We start from the raw sequence: 16,421 nt of genomic DNA on the forward strand, positions 1-16,421 counted from the left end.
GAGGCCGAGTGGGGCTCTACAAGGAAACAGCAGCAAAGAACCTCATTAACTAAGCAACGCTTTGCTAACATTAATCACAGACGTGTAGTTATGCAGGTGGTGATGCATCACCGCAGGGCTGTGATTATGGCTGACACCCAGCGGGGCTCCTGCCGTGCCTGCCTGGTGCTGACATGGGGAGCCCCAAGCCTGGCAGGCACTGAGCAGCTCCGTAGGGCCCCCCCTGTGGAGTGTGGGGCAGCACTGCCACCGCGGGTCCCCACACCCTCAGAAGCTCCGTCTGCTGCTGTTTCTAAGCATCACTTTGCTCCACCTTCTCATTACCTTTAACGCTCGTTTTCTCTGTTCCTTTCCCCCCGAACACCCAACCTGCTCCCATCACTCCCTATTCCTCACCCCCCGTCCCTGCTGTCCCTTCCACTGCCATCCCCTCCCTGCTCGCAGGGCGCACAGATGAAGCTGGAGCTGGCCGGCCTGAAGCCCCTGCAGGTGGCCAAAGTGTCCCTCCCGCAGAGCAAACAGGGGGAGGGTCCGGCCACGCTCACACTGTACCGCAAGAGCACGCAGCTGCTGGAGACCTTGTACCAGATGAGCACCAACGCCAAAGTGGTGGACACCAAGCAGACCAAGTCCGGTGAGCGCAGCGGGGACGCGGTGGGGCTGAACCCGGGATGGCTGCCGGTGTCGTGCCGGAGGTGCCGTGCCGGGGGATGGAGCGGCACCCGAGAGGCCCCCAACCTCCCCGGGGTGCTCCGAGTGCGGGGGGGGGGTGTGAGGAAGGCTGCGGCCACGCGCTCACCCCGCACCTCTGCAGGACGCAGCGCGGCCGCGCGGCTGCTGGAACAAACAGCCCGACTGTGGGCCGTGAAGGGCAGCATCGAGGCGCTGCGGGTAAGGAGAGCGGACAGCGCGAGGGGGCGGGGGGAGGGGGGTGAGCGGTGCTGGAAGCGGCGGCTCTGCGCAGGACGAGGCCATGCGGGAGATGGTGCAGCAGCAGCCGGGAGCCGGAGTCACCACCAGCTTCGGCGTGTTCCCCTCCTCCGAATTCCTGAAGGTGAGTGACGGCTCCGGGATGCACCACGGGGCCTCGTGGGGTTCAGTGGGGCTCAGTGGGGTTCTATGGGGATCTGTGGGGTTCTGTGGGCTTTAGTGGGGTTCTATGGGGATCTGTGGGGCTCAGTGGGGTTCTATGGGATTCAATGGGGTTCTATGGGGATCTGTGGGGTTTAGTGGGGTTCTATGGGGCTCAGTGGGGTTCTATGGGATTCAATGGGGTTCTATGGGGATCTGTGGGGTTTAGTGGGGTTCTCTGGGGCTCAGTGGGGTTCTATGGGGCTCAGTGGGGTTCTATGGGGTTCTATGGGATTCAGTGGGGTTCTATGGGATTCAATGGGGTTCTATGGGACTCAGTGGGGTTCTGTGGGGTTCTATGGGGCTCAGTGGGTCTCGGCCCCCCCCGGCCCCACCGCCGCCGTTCCGTCCCGCAGGCGCAGCGCGAGAAGGAGCAGGGCCTGACGCGCTTCGGCCGCGTGTCCATCCCGTGTGCGCCGGGACACGGCCGGGAGCACAGTGTGCTGCTCACCCCGGAGCTGCTGCTCCAACTGCAGCGGCACTTCGTGGCGTAGGAAAACCCGGAGCGAAGCGCGTCCCCACGGCGGGGTGACCCCCCCATCCCCCCCATCTAATAAAGCCTCGTTGCAGACCCGCGGCTCGGCGCCATCTTTGTGCTGGACACGTGCGGAACCGCGGGAAAAGGGCGCGGGAGCGCACGTGCGCGGCGCGAAACGAGCGGAACGCGGGGAGAGCGCTGCGGCCGCTCCTATTGGCTGGCAGCGGGAAGGGGCGGGGCAATGCGCGCTGCGCGGCTCTGATTGGCCGAGAGAGCAAAGACTGACGGATCCGCCTCAGCCACTCGCTCATTGGCGGGGAGGGCCTTTTTGGAGGAAGACCGCTCTGATTGGCTGCGTGCGGGCGGATTTCCGGCAGAGCAGCCTTCCGGTGCGGCCTACTCAGTTCCGTGCGGCACGATGGTGAGAGCGGGGCGGAATCCGGCGGCATCGGGCCTAGGCCGCACAACCGGGCGGGCTGAGCGGGTTGGGGGGGGCCTATGGGTTTACGTTAACGGCGTGGCGTTGTTTAGGTGCTGCTACACGTGCTGTTCGAGCATGCGGCCGGCTACGCGTTGTTCGCCGTTAGGGAGGTGGAGGAGATCGGCCTGTTGTTGCCGCAGGTAACGGGGGGGATAACGGGGGGGGGGGGGGGCAGCGGCACGGCCCGGCACGGCCCGGTACGGCCCGGTACAGCGCACGGGGCGGACGCCCCGTGCGCTGTACCGGGCCGTATCGGGCCGTGCCGGGCCGTGCCGAGCCATACCGAGCCATGCTTGGCCTTACCGGGCCGTACCGGGCCGTACCGGGCCTTACCGGGCACTGACTCGTCCCACCGTAGGTAGAACAGAGCGTCCTTAACGTCGGCAAGTTCCATAACGTAGTGAAACTCACCGCTTTCTCCCCGTTCAAATCGGCTCAAAGCGCCTTGGAAAACATGAACGCCGTTTCCGAGGGTATAAACCGGCTCCGGTTCCCCCCTTTTCCATCCGGTTTATCCCCGTTTAACGGCGCTTTGTGCCCCGTAGGGATCCTACATGAAGATCTGAGGTTGTTATTAGAGACGTCGATGCCGGCCAAGAAGAAAAAGGCGCTTCTTGGGGTCGGGGATGCTAAAATCGGAGCCGCCATCTTGGAGGAGTTGGGGTATCAGTGTCAGACCGGGGGGGTCGTGGCCGAGATCCTACGGGGTGAGTCGGGTTATGGGGGGTGTCTCACCCCAATTGATAAGAGGGAGGGGAGGTTCTTGATGGATGAGCAATGGGTTGAAAGGCCGCAGACAGAGGGTGGTGGTCAATGGCTCGATGTCCAGGTGGAGGCCGGTAACGAGCGGTGTCCCTCAAGGGTCTGTCTTGGGACCGGTGCTCTTTAACATCTTTATTAATGACATCGATGAGGGAATGGAGTGCAACCTCAGCAAGTTTGCTGATGACACCAAGCTGAGTGTTGCAGTCGATACGGTGGAGGGAACGGATGCCATTCAGAGGGACCTTGACAGGCTGGAAAGCTGGGCTCGGGTGAACCTAATGAGGTTCAACACGGCAAAGTGCAAGGTTTTGCACTTGGGCCGGAAGAACCCCAGGCACCTGTACAGGCTGGGAGGAGTTGTCCTTGAGAAAGACCTGGGGGTCCTGATAGATGAGAAACTTAACATGAGCCAGCAGTGCGCTCTGGCAGCCCGGAAGGCAAATGGGATCCTGGGCTCCATCAGGAGAGGGGTGGTCAGCAGGGATAGGGAGGTGATTGTCCCTCTCTACTCTGCTCTTGTGAGGCCCCATCTGGAGTACTGTGTCCAGGTGTGGAGCCCTCAGTACAAGAAGGGCATAGAGCTGTTGGAGAGGGTCCAGAGGAGGGCCACGAAGATGATCAGGGGGCTGGAGCACCTCCCCTATGAGGACAGGCTGAGGGAGTTGGGTTTGTTCAGCCTGGAGAAGAGAAGGTTGCGGGGTGACCTCATTGCAGCCTTTCAATACCTGAAGGGAACTTACTCCCAGGAGGGGAGCAAACTCTTCAAAAGGGCTGATAATAGCAGGACCAGGGGAAATGGTTTTAAGTTAAAAGAGGGAAGATTTAGGTTGGATGTTAGGGGGAAGTTCTTTACTAGGAGAGTGGTTAGGTCCTGGAACAGGCTGCCCAGGGAGGTTGTGGATGCCCCGTCCTTGGAGGTGTTCAAGACCAGGTTGGACGGGGCTCTGGGCAACCTGATCTAGTAAAGGCGTATGTTTGGTGGCCCTGCCAGGCAGGGGGGTTGGAAAAACATGATCCTTGAGGTCCCTTCCAACCCGGGTCATTCTGTGATTCTGTGATTCTTTGGTTTCCTTGTGGAGGAAATGGGCCCAGGTGGCCATGAGGGCCAACGGCATCCTGGTGTGTATCAGGAATGGTGAGCAGGACTAAGGAAGTCATCCTGCCCCTGTACTCGGCATTGGTGAGGCCTCACCTCGAGTACTGTGTCCAGTTTTGGGCACCTCAGCACAGGAAGGACATGGAGGTACTGGAGCAGGTCCAGAGAAGGGCAACGAGGCTCGTGAAGGGCTTGGAGAATCAGCCCTACGAGGAGAGACTAAGGAAGCTGGGGCTGTTTAGTCTGAGGAAGAGGAGGCTGAGGGGAGACCTTATTGCTGTCTGCCAGTACCTGAAAGGTTCTTACAGTGAGAGTGGGGCAGGTCTCTTCTCACTAGTGACAAGTGACAGGACGAGGGGAAATGGCCTCAAGTTGCGCCAGGGCAAGTTTAGGTTGGATATTAGGAAGAACTTCTTTACAGAAAGGGTGGTTAGGGACTGGAATGGGATCCACGTGGTTAGGGACTGGAATGGGATCCACGTGGTTAGGGACTGGAATGGGATCCACGTGGTTAGGGACTGGAATGGGATACACATGGTTAGGGACTGGAATGGGCTCCCCAAGGAGGTGGTTGAATCGCCATCCCTGATGTGTTTAAGAGCCGTTTGGATGTGGGGCTCAGGGATATGATTTAGCAGAGGGTTGTTAGAGATGTGGTACTGGTTGGGCTGCAGTTGGACTTGATGATCTTCAAGGTCTTTTCCAACCTGGGTCATTCTATGATTCTATGATATACGGATACCCAATGTAAGGTTAAGAAACAACGCTTCAAATGTTGGTCCGACCAGTTTATTATCAATCAGGGATATGGGGAAGGAGAGGACGGACACTATTATGATGTAGGGCAATGGGGAAGGCGGGCGATAGTCAAGATAGGAAATAGAAGCAAGGAGTCTTTGTAGGAAGCAAGAGGGAGATGGTCACCACCGTGGGTCCAGCGAGGTTTGTCATTGATCTTCGTTAGTGGTGGGTCGTCAGGCCTTGTTCCACTGATGATGACGGTGACCACGATGACGACGATGATGAATTCCAATGGTAGTACCAACTTCTTTGGGCTTATAAAGTGGCCGAGTCAGCTCTCTTTGGACACTCCACTCTTTGGAGTGACAGCTCCAATCCAAAGGAGTTGAGTCAGCTCTCCTTGGGGTAGAAAATTCTACACCTCAGGAAGCAAGTTTTGAGCCAGAACACAAAGAAGGTTCTCACAGGGGGTGAGCCAGGATGTGGGGTGAGCCGGGCTGTGCAATGGGGCCGGGATGGGGTCGGTGACGTCGTGTCTCCCCCTGCAGGCATCCGCTTGCACTTCCATGCGCTGGTAAAAGGCCTCACAGCACAATCAGCCTCCAAAGCGCAGCTCGGCCTCGGTCACAGCTACTCCCGAGCCAAAGTGAAGTTCAACGTGAACCGTGTGGACAACATGATCATCCAGTCCATCAGCCTGCTGGACCAGCTGGACAAGGACATCAACACCTTCTCCATGCGCGTGCGGTGAGTTTGGGGCCGGGGGGGGGTGACACTGCGGGACCCTCCCCACGCTTACCGCAGGTGGCTGCGACTCCAACCGCCTGCACAGAACGGGGAGGGACAGCACAGCCTCGGGAAGCACCCCGGCCGGGGCGGCGCTGCTGCGGCCGGATTGTGAACGGGGGGACACGTGGGGCTGGGAAATGTGGGGTTAGTGTGGGGCCGGGGGGTGTTGGGTTGTTATGGGGACACGTGGGGCCAGGGAGAGCCGGGGGGTGTGGGGTCTTTGTGGGGATGTGTGGGGCTGGGGGGAGCCAGGGGATGTGGGGTCTTTATGGGGACAATGTGGGGGAGCCGGGGGGTGTGGGGTCTTTGTGGGGTCGGTGTCTGTACTGACGCTGTCCTGCAGGGAGTGGTACGGTTACCACTTCCCCGAGCTGATTAAGATCGTGTCTGAGAACTACACGTATTGTCGGCTGGCCAAATTCATCGGGAACCGCAAGGAGCTGAGCGAGGAGAGCCTGGAGGGGCTGGAGGAGATCGTGATGGATGGGGCCAAGGCTCAGGCCATCCTGGAGGCGTCGCGCTCCTCCATGGGTGAGTGGGGCTGTGGGGTTGTAGGGTTGTGGGGTTCCTCTTGGCCCGCAGTGCGGCTCCTGGCGCACAGTGCAGCTCCCTGACGCCGCCCTCCCTCAGGGATGGACATTTCCCCCATCGACCTCATCAACATCGAGAGCTTCTCCAGCCGGGTGATCTCCCTGTCGGAGTATCGCAAGGGCCTGCAGGAGTACCTGCGCTCCAAGATGAGCCAGGTGGCCCCCAGCCTCTCAGCGCTCATCGGGGAGGTGGTGAGTGTGATCCTTCCCAATCCCCCTCCCTCCCCTTCCCCCCCCAAGGCTGCGGAGGTGATGTCTGAGTGAATCTGTCAATCCACTGAGCTGCTGTGCTGACAAACCCTCACTGCTGATCCCGGCCTGGCACCGCGTGCTGCCGCTCACCCCGTGGCTGCGGTGCTGGGGCAGCCATAACCCCGGATCCCTTTGCAGGTTGGCGCCCGCCTCATCTCCCACGCCGGCAGCCTGACGAACCTGGCCAAGTACCCGGCCTCGACGGTGCAGATCCTGGGGGCCGAGAAGGCCCTGTTCAGGTACCGCTGCGGGGTGGTTGCAGTGATGGCTGTTCGCTGGGCTGCTGGCTGTGACGCACCGGGCAGCTCCGGCCTCGGCTGCGCGTGAGCTGCCGGCCCCAGCCCCTGAGCGACCACTGCGGCTCAGCAGCTCGTGCCCGCTGTGCTCCGCGAGGTCAGAGGGATGGGAGCGGGCGGCATCCCCTGGGGTTGGAGGGGGGGTTGGGGGGCCGGGGCTCCCATCTGGGCACGTCGGCCCCGGGCCGCCCCCGACGGCTGCCTGGGCTTCTCCCAGGGCTCTGAAGACCCGCGGGAACACCCCCAAGTACGGCCTCATCTTCCACTCCACCTTCATCGGCCGCGCCGCCGCCAAGAACAAAGGGCGCATCTCCCGCTACCTGGCCAACAAGTGCACCATCGCCTCCCGCATCGACTGCTTCTCAGGTGGGGGATGGAGGAGCAGGGGATGGGGGGGGGGCAGGGGATGCGGCCTCTGCTGTGATGGGAAGATTTTTCGTCAGCAGCATTTCACAGAGTGAATGTTGATCTGTCTGTGCTGAGCGAGGCGCTGCCGGGGGCAGATGGGCACCGGGCTGGGGGCCAGGAGGGCTGCTGAGCGCTGCTGTCCCTGCAGAGGTTCCCACCAGCGTCTTTGGGGACAAGCTGAGGGAGCAGGTGGAGGAACGGCTGGCGTTCTATGAGACCGGGGAGCCGCCCCGTAAGAACCTGGAGGTGATGAAGGAGGCCATGGTGGAGGTGAGACCGGGGGGAGGTGGGGCTGTGCTGGAGGTGGGGCCGGGGGGAGGTGGGGCTGCTGGGCTGTCGGACGTGATGTGAAGTGCCCACCTGACTCGCTGTGGAGGCAAAAAGCTGATTTAATGAGGCTGATCCGATGCTCTGCTGGGGGGAGTCGGGGGGGGTTGGGGGGAGTCTGGCCCTGCACTGATTGCTCTGCTCCCTGCAGGCCAGCGAGGTGGTGGCTGAGGTGAAAAGGAAGCAGGAAAAGAAGGAGAAGAAGAGGAGGAAGAGGGAGAAGCGACGCCTGGAGGCTCTGGCTGCAGCTGCGGAGGAGCTGGAGAACTCGGTGCAGGAGGCAGAGGTGAGGGAGAGGTTCTGAGTGCCCGCTGGGGGGGGTTGGGGTGACCCCGCTGCACTGTGGCCACATCGCACTGCCCCAGCAGTGGCTGCTGCTCCTGCCCCAACGTGGGGTCTGCTCGGTTGCATGGAGCCAGCTGGTCTCTGTGCTCCGTGGGCTGCCCTCACCGTGTGCCTTCCCTTAGGAGAACAACATAGAGCCAAAGAAAAAGAAGAAGAAGAAGAAGGAGCACGAAGAGGAGGAGGACGAGGAGGCTGCCACCGAGCCAGAGCAGAACGGGCTGCAGGAGGAGGAGGAGGAGGAGGAAGAGGCCTTGCCCAAGAAGAAGAGGAAACTGACGGGGGAGGCCACTCCGCTGGAGAAGAAGAAGAAAAAGAAGAAGGCCAAGGACGTGGAGGAGCTGAGCTGAGCCGGGCTGCAATCCGGCACTGCGGACTCTGGGGCCGGCTGGGTGCAGCTGCAGCCCATCCCCTGCCGTCCCTTTCCTGGCAGCTGCGTGTCCAGGGCTGCAGCTCGCAGACGTTGGACACCGCTGGGCTGTGCCTCCCTCGGGCTGTGTCTCCCTCACACTCTCTGCCTCCTTTGGCCAGGCCCGGCTGCCCTATGGCCGCTCTCGGGCTGTGCTCTCCCCGCCTTCAATCTGAGCCCCCGGGAGCTGCAGCTGGGAGCCAACCGCGGCTGCCAGAGGGCAGGAACTGCGCGGTGTGACTGAGCCTCAATAAAGGGCTGCGGTTGCTGTTTGGACCCTCCTGCTCTTTTTGTTGCGGGGCCTCACGGAGCATCGTGGCTGCAGGTGCCCTCAGTTGTGCCCGGTAACGTGTTGTGTTGCCCGGTAATGGCGCCGCATCTCCGCGCTGCTCCCTGCAGCCGGGAGGGGCTGCTGGTTGCTCGCTGCTGGTTGCACGCTGCTGGTTGCACGCTGCTGGGGACAGAGCGAGGAGAGGCCGGGGCCGCCCACCCCTCTGCTTGCACGTTACGTTGCAAAGGCCGCTTTATTAGAGGGAAGCAATAAATTACCGAGCAGGTTGGGGGGCACCGGGGCTGCCCGAGGCCGGACAGCAGCCCTAAACATCCAGAGACCCAATCACCGCTTGGGTGAAATCCATGGACGTGGCGTATCCACCCATGTCTGCTGTGCGCACCTGCAACAAAACGCAGCGTCAGTGAGGAGGGAAAGACCCCGGGCGGCTTCGGCTGCTGCTGGGCTCTGTGCTCCTCTATGGCCGCTGCTGGCAGCTCGGGCTCGCAGCCCCGTGCCCAGCATTAGGAAGGGCCGCTGCTTCCCCCGCTTCCAGAGCCAGAGCCGGCTGAAGGACGAGGGGACGGAAAGCTGCCGCCCGGCCGGTCCGCGCAGGGACGGGTTGGATTGCGGCCCAGCTGCAGCCCAGGACAGGCGCTGCCCTTTGCCAACACCCCGTCGGGGCGATGCGGGCCGCCGGCAGCGCTGTGCGGAAATGCTGGGCTGGGTTCGGGGGGGGGGAGCGTCGGTCCCTTTATTTGCATGCAGAACACGAAGCAGTTAGTTGAAGCTGAACACGCCGCCCGGTCGCGCACACAAACGGGCGGAGCGTGCCGTGGTCCCACCAAGAGCTGCAGCCTCGGGGCCCGCGGCTCCCGTGGCTGCGCAAGCAAACACAGGAGGAGCAGCAGGAGCTGCGATCAGCTCCAACCTGCAGCAAGCAGCTCCGGCCTGCAGCAAGCAGCCACGCACGAGGACGGGGCGCAGGGCCGATCCGGGGCCGATCCGTGTTGCTGGGGCGGACGCCGAGCAAACCTCGCGTCTCCCTTCACTGCGCGTGGGGCTGCGCCACGCGGGACGCTGCGGTCAAGCAAACGGCCGACCCTGCACGTCCCCAGCACGGCTCCGGGTCCTATTTATTGCTAAAGCCTCCGGGGGTGGAAAGGGATGAGCGGGACTCCGGGTCCCGCTGCTCTGCGGAGCTGCCTGACGGGGCTGTGCCTGTAGCTGTAGCTGTCCCTGTAGATGTAACTGTCCCTGTAGCTGTAGCTGTCCCTGTTGCTGTCCCTGTAGATGTGCCTGTAGCTGTAGCTGTAGTTGTCCCTGTTGCTGTCCCTGTAAGATGTGCCTGTAGCTGCTCCTGTAGCTGCCATCTCCTCCCGGGCCGTGGGGAGGGGGAAAAGGGGAGAAAAGGGACGCGGCCACCACGGCTGCGGGTGGGCACCGGGCTGGGAAAGAGGAGAGACCCCTCCTGACCGAGGCCCACCGAGGGCAGCCAGAGGGCAGGGGGGGGACGGCGGGGCCCTGAGCCCCTGAGCTACAGTGGGGGAGGGAGGGAGGCGGCCGCAGGGCGCAGTGAGGTCTCAGGGGCTCCTAGGCACCATAGTGGGGGTGCAGGTTGTCAATCACAGACTTGACGAAGTCAGAAGTGGTGCAGTAACCGCCCAAGTCCCGCGTCCGGACCTAAAAATCCAACAGGGAAGGGGAGAAACAAGGGAGAAACGTGATTGTGAACTGAGTGAAGGCACTGAGGAGGGGCACAAGAGAGGACAGGAGAGGAGAGGAGAGGAGAGCAGCTTCCCTATGTGCGCCCTGCAGGAGCCCAGAGGGGGCAGATAAGAGGAAGAGGCCGCCTGACGCCCCCCAGCCCTGCAGGAACCTCCCGAGGCAGCAATGCGACGCAGAGGGGCTGAGCAGGGCAGCCACACCACAGCTACATGAGCAGGGGAGGCTGCGGGGATCCGAGCTGCTCCCTGGGGTGAAGGGGGAAGTCAGAGGTTGGAAATTGCCCGCGGGACAATGCAATGGGACAAGGCAGCAGGACAAGGCAGCAGGACAATGCAGTGGGACAGCACAGAGATCATGGACAGCAAACAGTGCGGCCGCCACCCAGCACTCACTCACTTTTCCGACTTTGATCACCTTCTTCACCGCATCCGAGATCAGGTTGGAGTGGAATTCCAGGCTGCGGAAAGGACGGCGGCCATAGGTCACTGTCAGCCCATGGAGCTGGGCTGCCCTCCCACCCCAACCCCAGCACGTACTTGAGGTGCCGCAGCATGTTGGCAGCCGTGAGCAGCATGGCCGTGGGATTGGCAATGTTCCTGCCCACAGCCTGGGCAAAGGGGTGCCGGGCGCCCTGCGGGACAACGAGGGGGTGAAGGAGCCTCCCCAGTGTGCCAGGAGATGGGGAGGCACATGGGGGGCTGCTGGGGGCACATGGGGGCTGCTGGGGGCACACGGGGGCTGCTGGGGGCACACGGGGCTGCTGGGGGCACACGGGGCTGCTGGGGGCACAGCTGCCCACTCACCATCTCGAACACAGCGTACTCCGCACTGTAGCTCTCCCCGGGCACCACACCGGCACCACCCACCAAACCAGCTGCCAGGTTGTCAACGATGTTCCCATAGAGGTTGGGCATCACCAGCACGTCGAACTGGTAGGGGTTCTGCACCAGCTGCGTGGAGGGAAGGAAAAGATGTGAGCCCCGTGCAGCAGTCAGAGGCAACACAGGCAGCACGAGAGCCCTCAGGAGGGGGCAGGGGCTGCAACTGGAGCAACAGCAGAGCCCCACACACAACCTGAAACGTGGTCAGGTAACAGCAGGGAGCGCAGAGAGCACACGGAGCCCTGCTGAGATGGGCCAGGTGCCACAGACCCACAGCACACGGCGGCTTTGCAAGCCCAGCCCAAGCATTAGCTCCAGGTGCCAGACATCACCCATCATCCCTGCAGCTCCTGCCCTCCTCTGGTGGAGAGCAGGGAAAGGCTGGAGGCACCCAGCCTGCGCTCCCCCCTGCAAGCAGCAAAACCTCAGGCCAGGACACAGGCAAACACCCCAACCTGCCAGCTGACAGCACTGGGCAGGTGTCAGCTATTGATCCCCTCGCCCAGCAGGCAGAGCAGCAGCAGGAGGTGCAGAGCAGCAGAGGAAGAAGGAGCCTCACCTGCATGCAGCAGTTGTCAATTATCATGGTGTCAAACTTGATCTTGGGGTAGAGTTCTGCCACTTCCTTACAGCACTGCAGGAAGAGCCCGTCACCTAATTTCCTGAGAGGCAACAGACACGCTCTGAGGCTTCTGCAGGACAGCACTAAAATCAGTACAGAAGCATCCCACAGCAATTGGTGTCCCAGCGCAGCAGGGATGGGGACAAGCAGCCCTTAGGGCAGCTCACACTGCAGAAACAAAGCGGTGAAGTCAGAGCCTGAAGGGGGGGGGGGGAGGACACACAACAGCCTCCCCTGTCAAGAGCTCTTCTCCGCTCAGCTGGGGATGCAGCTGTCAGGCCTCAGCGAGGCCCATAGCAGTGATGAGGCCACACAGAGGGGAAGAACAGCTGCTAGCAAACACACAGCCTCTCTGGAGCCGGACCAGCACCTGGCATTGCTCCGATGGGGACCAAGAGCTGAGAGCAGCAAGGCCTGGGACGTGGCAGCGCCCGACAGCCGCCCCCAGGGGTCTGCAGCACTCACATGATGTTGGCTTTGTGCACAGCCGTCACCTTGGAGCGCCCCTTCTTGGTGGCGTAGTCAAAGGCGAACTTGGCGATGCGCTGCGACTTGGCGCGGGTGATGATCTTCAGGCACTCGATGACTCCCTTTACGCTCTGCACACAAAGGGGAGCGTGAGGAGCTGCCACACACAGCCTGCAGCCCTGCCCCACTGCTCTGCCCCACTGCCCTGCCCCACTGCCCTGCCCCACTGCTCTGCACCACTGCCCTGCCCCACTGCCCTGCCCCACTGCTCTGCACCACTGCTCTGCACCACTGCTCTGCCCCACTGCCCTGCCCCACTGCTCTGCCCCACTGCTCTGCCCCACTGCCCTGCCCCACTGCCCTGCACCCCCCACCTGTGCTGCTGACCACCCCGTGCTCTGTGACACCGACCAGAAGCCCCTGCCAAATGCTGAACCATCTCAGCAAGACGTGCCTCAACTTCCACGAGGCCTTTTGTTCATTCACGACCCCTCCTGCAGCCCACCAGCAGGCCTGCCGCTGTCTGTGTGCATTCAGATCACCAGCTGCTCTCACCCATCTCCTGCTGCCTCCAGCACCGCAGCTCCAGGCCTTGCTGGGCATTGCTGAGCAGCGGTGGGACGCAGCGCCGTGCCCCAGGCACTGAGCACAGCCACACGGCCCAGCAGGTTCCCCCAGCCCTGGGGAGGCCAGCAGCAGCACAAAGCAGCTCTCACACCTCGTGCTCCAGGGCGCTGTACTCCCCCTCCGTCTGCTCACGGATGATCACGAGGTCCAAGTTGTTGTGCCGCGTTTGATAGCCCGGCAAGCTCTTCACGTGGACCACGTTTGCAAACAAGTCCAACTTGCGCCTGCAACAGAAGCAGCAGCAGAGTCAGCACTTTGCTGGAGCTATTCCTGGGGCAGTGAGTGCTGCTGGCAGGTGCTGGGCTGGCAGCAGGGCACGGTGCAAACAGCAACCCGTCCCAAGACGGCGTCCCACAGCTACTGCTCCAGCCAGCCCTGGTCTAAAGGACACGGAGCCAGTCTCACCTCGTCACAGCCTGGCTCTGACTGCCCTGTGTAGAGGCAGCTCGCCGTGCCCACCCCCCTGCCACCCCCTCCCCCTCTGAGGGACCCCCAGGAAGGCAGGCAGTGGGGCGGCACTCCCAAGAGGCTCCCACGGTTCTCAGGATCTTTGGCTTCCTGGTGACACGTGAACCTCCCATCTGCCATGGACTCGTCTCCTTCAGCCCCGGTTCGGTACCAGAACTGAGTGCAAAGTGGGTTTCTCAGCGCTGTGATGGTTCCCAGCCCTGGCAGCCAAGCAGGGCGCTGAGCTCACCTCAGTCTCATGTCATAGGAAGCCAGCTCTCCCTTGTACTCCATGGGCGTGTGGATCTTGCCTGCAGGGACAACACGGAGCAGCAGTAAGAACACCAAGTGCACTGACAGCTGCAAAGGACCTGGTCTGAACCTGGGTGACAGGGCAGCAGGGGGCTTTCCATAAAGCCTCAGACAAGGACAGGGACCCATTTGCATTACATTGGACCCAGATGAGGCCCTTTGTTTCTGCAGGCCATGCAAGGAGGTCTCCTTTCAGGAGAAGTTGGATACAACCTCTCAATCTCTCCATTGATGAGCTAAGGAAACCAAGTAGAGGTAAACTTCTTTGTTTAAAGAGAACACGCTTCCTAACCCCAGAAATCCTGCCCTCTGAAAGCATCTGAAGCTTCTGATAAGGGCAGTTCTCCTTGCTGGACAGGGAGCACAGGTCCTCACCTATAAGGGCCACTTTGCTCTCCTTCATGGAGTCCACCACCTCGTCCAGCTTCTCCTCCGAGGCCATGTTCTGCACCTCGCTCAGGTGGTGCTCATCAAAGACCACGGGCACGCTGGCAGCCTGCAGCAGAGACAAAGAGTTGGGGCATGAAACTTCAACCAGCCCGAGCGGCTCCTTGGGGAGAAAAGGGAACTGAACACAGTCTGCTGAACCTGGACCTCAGGGTCACTCCTTCCATTTCAGTCGTGGCTGCATAACGGTGCTTTCTGCCACCTGTTATATCAGGACTCCCTGCCTGCAGTGCCATCATAGTTTTCTACCACAGCAGACAACACCGTCTGCTTCCTATTCTGTGACAAACTCATCCTGCATTACGAGGCAGAACCACTGACTGCTCACTCCTGCCCTGAGTTCCAGCTGGGAAGATCTTCATGATGAAGAATGAACTGTTTGCAAGAGCTGTGTAAGCTGAACCTGTTCCATGGAAAGACCCCGGGCTGCTCACAACCCACACTGTCCCTCGGGTCCCTCAGCAGAGCCTGTAACCAGCTACTGCCCTTGTCCCCATTGCTCTGGAGGCAGCAGATGTTACCTTGAACACCTCCTTGACGGCGTGCATCAGCTCCGGGCCCACACCGTCCCCAGGCAGCATGGTGACCTGGAACGTGCCCTCTGACTTTGCATTTTCTGACTGCAAAGAGAGAAAACGACACTCAGACCTCCCACATGATCCAATGTGACCCACATGCAGCAGAGCAGAGGAAGGTTACTAACAGCATGGAGGACATCTGCACCCTTTGCAGTTAATCATGAGAGAGCCCCTGCCCCACTGCCACCCCACAGAGCCTTCCTCACACAGCAGCCCCAGCTACGACCTCTCCCTCTGCACAGAGAAAGCACACACTGCTGCAGCTAAGAGGGCAGCCCTGCTCTACCAAGCGAGTGTCCCTTCACTTCTACTTTCTGTCTGCAGGATCACCTCAATCTTCCCACGCAAAGTCCTGCCCTGCAGAGTTCTGACACTGCCCTGCAGTTCTGACACTGCCCTGCAGAGTTCTGACACTGCGCTGCTGCTTTTTGCTAATTACACACTGGATTAAAACACCCCACACTTACCATAGGATCACAGAATGGCCTGGGTTGCACAGGCCCACAGTGCTCATCAGTCCCAACCCCCTGCTGTGTGCAGGTCACCAACCAGCAGCCCAGGCTGCCCAGAGCCACATCCAGCCTTGAATGCCTGCAGGGATGGGGCACCCACAGCCTCCTTGGGCAACATGTTCAGTGCGTCACCACCCTCTGGGGGAAAAACTTCCCCCTAAGATCCAACCTAAACCTGCCCTGTCTCAGCTTAAAGCCATTCCCCTTGTCCTGTCACTGTCCACTCTTGCTTCTGTGCCGAAGACCATTTGAGGCAGAGTTGGTCTCAGAGGTGATCCCTGAGCCCCTCCCCACCACCACCGCCCTCCCTCTGAGCTGCCACCTATTTTTACACAGTGCTTTTAAATAATCCCTGCCTCTTCAGCCACTAATTCCCTGCAGTGCTGGCAGAGACCTCACAGAGTCTGGATGGTGATGGGAAGGGACAAGAACATCACACAGAATCACACACACAATGGTTGGGTTGGAAGGGACCCCAAGGATCACGAAGCTCCAACCACAGGCAGGGCCACCAACCTGCCCATTTCATACCAGCCCAGGCTGCCCAGGGCCCCATCCAACCCGGCCTTCAACACCTCCAGGGATGGACGGGGCATCCCCAGCCTCTCTGGGCAGCTGTTCCAGCACCTCACTGCTCTCACAGTACAGAACTTCCCCCTGACATCCAATCTAACCCTTCCCTCCTTCAGCTCCAACCCATTCCCTTGTCCTGCTCTCATCTGCCCTTTCAAGGAGTTGGCTCCCCTCCTGTCTGTCGGCTCCCTTCATGTCCTGGCAGGCTGCACTGAGGTCACCTTGTAAACATCTCCTCTCCACGCTGAACAAGCCCAGCTCCCTCAGCCTGTCCTTGCTGTGGAGGAGCTGCAGCTCCATGAGCAGCTTTGTGGTCACCAAGGAGGTGAGGATGGAGCAGCCGCAGCCCGGGCTGCAGGGCAGTGCGATCTGAGCGCCGCCCCTCTGCCTGCAGAGCCTCGGTCCCGCTTCCTATCGCCGCACGTTCCTGACCGCCGGGCCGTTAAACCGGGGCACAGTATCGTTAGAGCCGGGCTCCGGTTCCGGCCGGGCGCTCACTGTGCGGTTGCGGCCCGCAGGTCCGGCCGCGCCTCACCTTGGCCCGCGGGATCTGCTGCAGCGCGGCGGAGGCGCCCAGGGCTCGATGGAGGCCGCAGGGTGCGCGCAGGAGGCCCTGCGGGGAGAGCGGCGGTTAAACGGCGGCCGAGCGACCCCCCCCACCCCGGCGAGGCGCCCCTCCCGACCCCGGCCGCCACCGGAGCTTCGGAGCCCGCATCCGACCCCGGTCCCGCACCGCCGCCCCGCGCAGCCCCTCACCCTGACCGCAGTTCGCCCTACGCCGAGCGCCGCCATCTTGCCGCCCCACGATGCCCCGTGACCGCGGCGAGGCGGGCTGCGGCCAGAGCGGCTG

At 61.6% G+C, this 16,421-nt stretch overlaps 3 protein-coding genes and 2 non-coding genes across 17 annotated transcripts in view; 4 read left to right on the top strand and 1 right to left on the bottom strand.

Moving 5' to 3' along the window:
- The window catches only part of DCTN1 (dynactin subunit 1), a 39,727-nt gene extending 38,025 nt beyond the window's left edge, over positions 1-1,702 (top strand). For all 12 annotated transcript variants that reach the window (XR_011903575.1, XR_011903574.1, XM_072336574.1 and 9 more), the window contains 4 exons: positions 445-634; positions 815-891; positions 965-1,054; positions 1,488-1,702. Coding sequence is in view for 10 of the 12 variants with exons in the window: in XM_072336574.1 (XP_072192675.1) it covers positions 445-634; positions 815-891; positions 965-1,054; positions 1,488-1,625 (495 nt within the window). In the remaining 2 variants the exon portion in view is untranslated. The remainder of the gene's footprint in view (positions 1-444; positions 635-814; positions 892-964; positions 1,055-1,487) is intronic.
- A 169-nt stretch (positions 1,703-1,871) lies between these two features.
- Positions 1,872-8,380, top strand: NOP56 (NOP56 ribonucleoprotein). Its single transcript, XM_072334693.1, has 12 exons — positions 1,872-2,030; positions 2,141-2,230; positions 2,449-2,563; positions 2,636-2,797; positions 5,241-5,439; positions 5,825-6,012; positions 6,112-6,263; positions 6,462-6,562; positions 6,837-6,985; positions 7,176-7,297; positions 7,506-7,640; positions 7,822-8,380. The coding sequence occupies exons 1-12, from the start codon at positions 2,028-2,030 to the stop codon at positions 8,044-8,046; spliced, it is 1,641 nt and encodes a 546-aa protein (XP_072190794.1). The 5' UTR covers positions 1,872-2,027; the 3' UTR covers positions 8,047-8,380.
- Positions 7,035-7,105, top strand: LOC140252330 (small nucleolar RNA SNORD56). Its single transcript, XR_011903611.1, has one exon. It is a non-coding gene; the product is annotated as a small nucleolar RNA SNORD56 (small nucleolar RNA).
- Positions 7,365-7,432, top strand: LOC140252329 (small nucleolar RNA SNORD57). Its single transcript, XR_011903610.1, has one exon. It is a non-coding gene; the product is annotated as a small nucleolar RNA SNORD57 (small nucleolar RNA).
- A 230-nt stretch (positions 8,381-8,610) lies between the features above and the next one.
- On the bottom strand, positions 8,611-16,401 carry IDH3B (isocitrate dehydrogenase (NAD(+)) 3 non-catalytic subunit beta). Of its 2 annotated transcripts, none has more exons than XM_072334695.1 (12): positions 16,328-16,401; positions 16,107-16,184; positions 14,430-14,528; positions 13,837-13,957; positions 13,400-13,460; positions 12,794-12,926; positions 12,073-12,206; positions 11,545-11,647; positions 10,908-11,054; positions 10,641-10,735; positions 10,501-10,561; positions 8,611-8,779 (listed from the first exon to the last, which is right to left on the bottom strand). In XM_072334695.1, the coding sequence occupies exons 1-12, from the start codon at positions 16,361-16,363 to the stop codon at positions 8,702-8,704; spliced, it is 1,146 nt and encodes a 381-aa protein (XP_072190796.1). In that variant the 5' UTR covers positions 16,364-16,401; the 3' UTR covers positions 8,611-8,701. The 2 variants fall into 2 exon arrangements, with proteins under 2 accessions (XP_072190796.1, XP_072190795.1); XM_072334694.1 differs by lacking the exon at positions 8,611-8,779 and adding an exon at positions 9,632-10,059.
- Between the last annotated feature and the right edge of the window lie 20 nt (positions 16,402-16,421).

Source organism: Excalfactoria chinensis, chromosome 4 (genome assembly GCF_039878825.1).
Source record: "Excalfactoria chinensis isolate bCotChi1 chromosome 4, bCotChi1.hap2, whole genome shotgun sequence".
Classification (NCBI taxonomy): Eukaryota; Metazoa; Chordata; class Aves; order Galliformes; family Phasianidae; genus Excalfactoria; species Excalfactoria chinensis.

Coding starts and splice junctions, on each gene's coding strand:
- NOP56 (XM_072334693.1), top strand. Junction 2,798..5,240: donor CGTGGCCGAGATCCTACGGG/GTGAGTCGGGTT, acceptor CTCCCCCTGCAG/GCATCCGCTTGCACTTCCAT. Junction 6,986..7,175: donor CCGCATCGACTGCTTCTCAG/GTGGGGGATGGA, acceptor CTGTCCCTGCAG/AGGTTCCCACCAGCGTCTTT.
- IDH3B (XM_072334694.1), bottom strand. CDS start 16,363: ATGGCGGCGCTCGGCGTAGGGCGAACTGCGGTCAGG. Junction 13,958..14,429: donor CCGTCAAGGAGGTGTTCAAG/GTAACATCTGCT, acceptor TCTCTGCTGCAG/GCTGCCAGCGTGCCCGTGGT. Junction 11,648..12,072: donor GTGCACAAAGCCAACATCAT/GTGAGTGCTGCA, acceptor GTTGCCTCTCAG/GAAATTAGGTGACGGGCTCT.